This window comes from Cyprinodon variegatus, unplaced genomic scaffold (genome assembly GCF_000732505.1).
Source record: "Cyprinodon variegatus isolate N-32 unplaced genomic scaffold, C_variegatus-1.0 Scaffold710, whole genome shotgun sequence".
Lineage (NCBI taxonomy): Eukaryota > Metazoa > Chordata > Actinopteri > Cyprinodontiformes > Cyprinodontidae > Cyprinodon > Cyprinodon variegatus.
This window is the reverse complement of record NW_015151163.1, coordinates 345,906-351,693: the sequence shown is the minus strand read 5'-3', so window position 1 is coordinate 351,693 and position 5,788 is coordinate 345,906. Positions and strand designations below refer to the sequence as shown.

The following is a 5,788-nucleotide window of genomic DNA, read 5'->3' as shown; positions in this document are numbered from 1 at the left end:
GTTAGCTGATACTTTTGATCCTAAAATGGATAAAATGAACTAATAATAATTGAACTATATTGATCTCACAATGGAGAAATTTACCTCTGCACTTAACCCGTCCCCTCAGGGAGCAGTGGGCTGCCATCGTGGGGCCCCCAGGGTGACCCAGAGTGGCAGTCTGTGGAAGTGGGGCTCAAACTCAGAACCTCAGGATTCCAGGCTCTATGCCCTAACCACTAGGCCGCCACTCCCCACTATATGCTAGGTCTTTCAGGAAAATCTCTTGAAGATTTTACAGGAAGAGATACATCTGCATAAGCTGCATGAAAGGACATTAGTGTGTTTTTAATGACCAGACGTATGTCAGGTTCAGAATCTATAGAATGCTTTAAACCACTGATGTTCACCGATACTCTTCACCCAATCAGAAAAAGTCAGAACCAGCAAAGCCACAGGGGAAGGTCAGAGTTAAAGATGGTTTATGGGGCATCTAAAGTGTGATTATGAGGTCTGAGAGGTTAACTGACCTGCAGCAGGAGCTCTCCTTCTGGAATCTGCTTTTCTGCAGCTCCTGTTTCATTGTCTTCAGTCTTCCTTCTGGCTGCAGTGGTTCCATTCTGATTGGTCAGTGCGACTGTTGAGACAAACACACAGACCAGCATTGTTAATGTGGAGGTCCTGCTTGCAAAGCTCTGTAAAGTGTTTCCCATCCAGCAATATCAAAGCTTATTAATTTAATGACTATTAAAGGCTACCTTCCAAACATCAAGCTTTTATGTCAGACTTTCTTTTCTCTTTTTATGGAGTGAATTTTATTAATTATTTTCCCAAACAAAGAACAGATTTTGTTAGTTGAAATAAAAAAGAAGCAAAAAATCAAAGAAACTCTTTAATCAAAAAAGGATTTAAGAGACACTATCTCTTTTCTCACGTTTTTCTTTTTGTTTTTTTGGCAAATGTTGTTCTTCCAGTTGTGTTTATAAGAACAAATTCACCTCACATCAGGGGGCGGGCTTTAATCTGGAAGTAAAAGTGCAAAGACCATTTTCTATTGGTCAGCAGGGACGTGGGTAAAAACATTGTGTTGGTCAATGTGTGCGTGCAGAACGTTTGTAATAGGCTTAAAGTTAAGAGATTGTGATCTGTTAAATAAAACGTGAAAACCATGCAATTTTTAAATCTGAAAAACAGAAATTAGGGGAAAAAACGAAAAATATATAATCTTTAAAAATGTTTTTATTAAGAAAATATAATATAATAAAAATCTGAAGTTACAAATGTACTCTCAGAAATTCTTCTCAAAACCTTCTTGATTAAAACATTTTTCAACATCTTATTTCTGGACTGAATTTGTTTAATTACAATTTACAAAATGTTTTCCCTTAATTTTCATTTACTAAACACTCGTCAAACTGTTGTTTGTGTAACATCACATTAATCAAATAATTTCTCTTTTACTAAAAAAGACCCGTAAAGCCGGCAGAATACAACACCCAGAGAACTGCAGCTATCAATACACTATAAAAAGCCTCAAACTCAACGCCCTTTCTGACATTTTGAATTGAAAAAGCTTCCTTGATGGGAAGTGAAACTTCAAAGCAGCTATCACTAAAATAAATAATTACGTCTGTACCACATTTTGAAAGTCAAAGCACAAATTATCTATTCATATTTCTTGTGGTTTTAATTGCCTGTATAGTTTACACAAACATTCCTATCGCTGCTGCTTCAGACTTAGACTCAGTTTCATTCCTAAATGAAAGAGATGATGTGAAGACGTTTCATAGCATTGATGTGCAGGTCTTCCTAAATTCAGTTTAATTCACAAATTTAATAAAGTAAAGTTGTTGTAGATAAGTTATAAGTTATAAGATAACATATAAGTATGTTAATAAGTGTTAAGATTAAAATAATCATTTATGAAAACACAGTTCAAAACAGTTTTATCAACCCAGAGCATAATAATACTATCATATTCTGGGTTAGGGGTTAGGAATGTGGCCGGAGTGAAGTAGTTGAACTAACTATATATATATATATATATATATATATATATATATATATATATATATATATATATATATATATATATATATATATATTTATATATGGGAAGATATACTGTAGTAACGTTCTAGAAATAAGTAAAAATGTCTTAAATTAAGTGTATTTGAGTAGGTAAATAAGATGATTTGCCAAGGAAATGAGATTTTTTTACTCTTAAATAAGATAATTAGATAATATGGACTTGAAATAAGACAATACAAATGTTTTTTTCTTATTTCAAATGTAACACGTCTTGTTCCATCGGCAAAGTCTCTCACTTAACTCCTCAATTCAAGAAAAAAAAAATCGCTTATTTTAAGAGAAAATTACTTATTTAGGTTTATATTTTTTGCAGTGTAACTTTTTATTACAGCCCATAGATATAACAAATATGAAATAAATAATGAAGTCACTCTACTTAAAGGCCGGGCTTTCAAAAGAAAACATGTTCATATTGTATTATGTTCATTTTCTTTTTGTTTACAGTCGTGTATACAAAATGACAAAATAAATCTTTCAAAGTCTAAGTCTAATATGTTGTGGATGAAGTTTAATGTGATTTAATGATGATAGCTAGTATGAGCCCAGCGCTTCAATATCTGTTCATATTGCCTTTCTGATTTAAAATTTAAATCCTGTTAAACTTTTGGTCCTGTTTATAGCCATTTACTTTATACAGAAGTGTTATTTAAAGTGTGGATTTAGCAGAGATTACATCCAGGCAAAGAAGTGGGTGAAAGCTCCGAGGCGTAAGCAGGATCTCCTGCAGCAGTCTGTCATCCAGCAGATGTGGAGAAACTTTTGACTGAAGACGTTATGTTAACAGCCTAATGAAGAGGATGTTCACTGTTAACTACTTATGAAGAAATCTTCTTTGTGAAATCGTCTCCAGAGGTTCCAGATGAGTTCTTAGAACAGAGCCAACCTTCTATATTAGTTTGATGAGCTTTTTTAAGTCATTTGTTTGCATGTTCTTATCTCATGGCAGAAGAGATCACACTCCATAACGGACTAAGAGAAGATCAGCAGCATCTTGCTGCAAACATTGAAGGACCTGAGCTTCCTTAGATGAAGTACAGTCTGCTCTTTCCCTTCTTACAGACTGCTTCACAGTTATGTCTGATGAAGTCTGTTTTCCAGGTAAACCCATTCGTGATACAGGGACTGGTTTTTACTAAATGCTATCTTAATCTGAATTCTGTGCAGGAAAATAAGGGACAAAACTAGCTGATTGGTATCCCTTTATCTTGTTGTAAATGCATAAAGGGAAGGGTTAAAGAGAAGTGTTGAGCTTTTCAACATTACAAAGAAATAACTTTATTCCTTAGTGCAATGATAGAATAATGTTTTCTTGTATTCATAGCTAGTGGTTTCTCTTCTTTCTCTGCTGGAGGACCAAATGAGGAAGGAGAAAAGTTGCAGAACTGATTGATCATTGGTCTCTGATCCCTGTAGACCACCAAGCTATGACCCGTGAAGACCACTGACCCTGAGGCTGAAGTATGACATGAATGGATTACTGATTCTAGGTCAGTTCTTTTGTTTTAGAAACACAAGGATAACAAGCCGTTCATTTGAGAGATGAGGGAATGTTAGGAGTTTCCAAGCTGATATGAGGAAGCATATGGGCTCTGAGTTAAAGTCTGAGCGGGCTGATGTTTCGCATGTGACGGCTTTGCCTCCTTAACACCCCTGGCCTCATCTCAGACATTTGGCTGAACCTGTAATGGGGGCATAAGGAAACCAGGTCAACACTATGGTAACTGTAATGAGGTGTCTACTGTTTTTTTTATATATTTATAAATTTTTTTAGTAATGTTGCATCATGTTGCAACATCATCATTATCTCTTTTATTGATTATTATAAAATAGTGCATGGTTTTCTTGAATTGAGGAGGTAAGTGAGACACTTTGCAAATATAAGAAGGCAATTTAGATTCAAAATAATTATTTCATTTCAAGTTCATATATCTAATTATCCTATTTTAAGAGTAAAAATACTCATTCTGTTGGTAAATCATCTCATTTACCTACTCAAATTAATGGTAAATACACTTTATATAATAAATCTTATTTCTATATCGTTTTGCAGTGCAATTTTTTAGTAGATGAGGATAACCTTAAATTATTTATGGAAGATAAGAAACGATGAGTCATGGTATTGAATATAACTGTATTGAACCACATGTTTGCATCCAACTGAGAAGGAAAGTCAATCATATAGGTTCTTGTATCCTTTCTACCATGGTCCTTGTTTAGTCCTATATCCTCTTTCTTAGGCATTCCCAATCCCCCCCCCGTGGTGGACAGACACTGGTGTCAAGACATATATGTTTGCAAATGGCTGCTGTGGGGCCCCTCACTGACTAATAAGCAGTGACCCAAAAAATGACCCTCCTGTTCACATCGTATTTGTACTGTTGTGATTTTTATTGTAAGCTTTTGTCAGTAAGAGACAGACACAGAAATCTGTCTTTGCTGATACAAATATCGGACGATCTTCACCTTTATTTTCTTTTAATAATCTCAATCAAAATATTGAGAACTTTCTATGATTCGAGATTAGAGTCGAGCAACATTAGAACTCTGTCTAGAAGGATAGAAATATGAACCTTGGATTAACACTTCAGACTGCTTAAGGCCATTTTAAATTAGGAGAAGCAAAAGTTGCGTTGGAGATTAAAAACACCAAGGTGGAGAGTAGTAGAGGAAACATATGATTCATCTGGAGTAAGCCAGTCTAAATCTGTGGGGTTTGAAATTAGTCTGGAATGTGATTGAAGATAAACATATACAACAGTCGATAGGGAAGGCATTCATTCCGGAGCGCCTGTTTAGATTGACTGAATGATCTGAGTCCCTAAAGCCGGGCATATGCTGTACGAATTTTTGCTCTTTTCTTCAGTTCTGTGAGAATTTTTCGATCGTGCGTCGTTTTGTGTCAGTGGGTAACGAGGGGCGATCAGCCTCTCATAACCCCCACCCGATCAGGAATCATAAGTTCAGGAGAAAATCAATGTGTTTGAAATGGTTGAAATTCAGTCAGCCATCGTACAGCATTGTGGACAAATCACTCAGTGGGGATGTGCAAACAACGATTCTTCTTCTTCTTCCTCTCCAATGAAATCACAGAAGCATGGCAGGGGTGTGAGTGAAATTGAGTTATTTCTGTAAAATTGACAGACCATAGTAGCTATTTTTGCTCAGCCATGTCTTTGTCAAAATACGTCATCGCCTTTTCTTTTTAGGGCTTACAGAAAACACAAAATTGCAAATATTGCCAAGGCAGCGCGTTTCACTCTAGTGAGCTTCATATTTAACAGGAGGCATCAACACTTCCGTCTTTTCCCTCTTCTACTCGTTAGGCTTCTGGATAGACGAGTCTGAGTAGCGCCATCTCACTGCGGAGCTGAGTCCCACATGTTTTTTAGACGTACAGTGTGAGCAGGTAGATCGCATCAGAGCGTCGGGCCACACAGTGTGAGAACATACATCGTGATCTGTGAACTTTTACACCCTGCGGTTCGGTCGTACAGTGTTAGCTGTAGCTTGAAAAAGCAGGGATTGAAAAACATCGTACAGCGTATGCCTGGCTTAAGCGAGGAGTGGAGGGAAGAGGAGGACCATAGTCTGAATTCATGCGGACTCAGTCAGTCACCAAAGGGTGCTTCAAAAAGAAGTCACTCTAGTAATTATGGTGATTCTGGCTGTGTGTTTCCTGGATGGGGTCGCCTTTTACAGCTGCTTTTTGAATCTCTGC

The 5,788-nt window shown here is 36.5% G+C and overlaps 1 protein-coding gene across 1 annotated transcript in view; it reads right to left on the bottom strand.

The window, feature by feature from the left end:
- Window positions 1-5,788, bottom strand: part of LOC107097609 (aryl hydrocarbon receptor-like) — a 51,817-nt gene that overhangs the window by 23,289 nt on the left and 22,740 nt on the right. Inside the window, exon 3 of the mRNA XM_015394814.1 lies at window positions 510-616. Coding sequence (XP_015250300.1) covers window positions 510-616 — 107 coding nt within the window. The remainder of the gene's footprint in view (window positions 1-509; window positions 617-5,788) is intronic.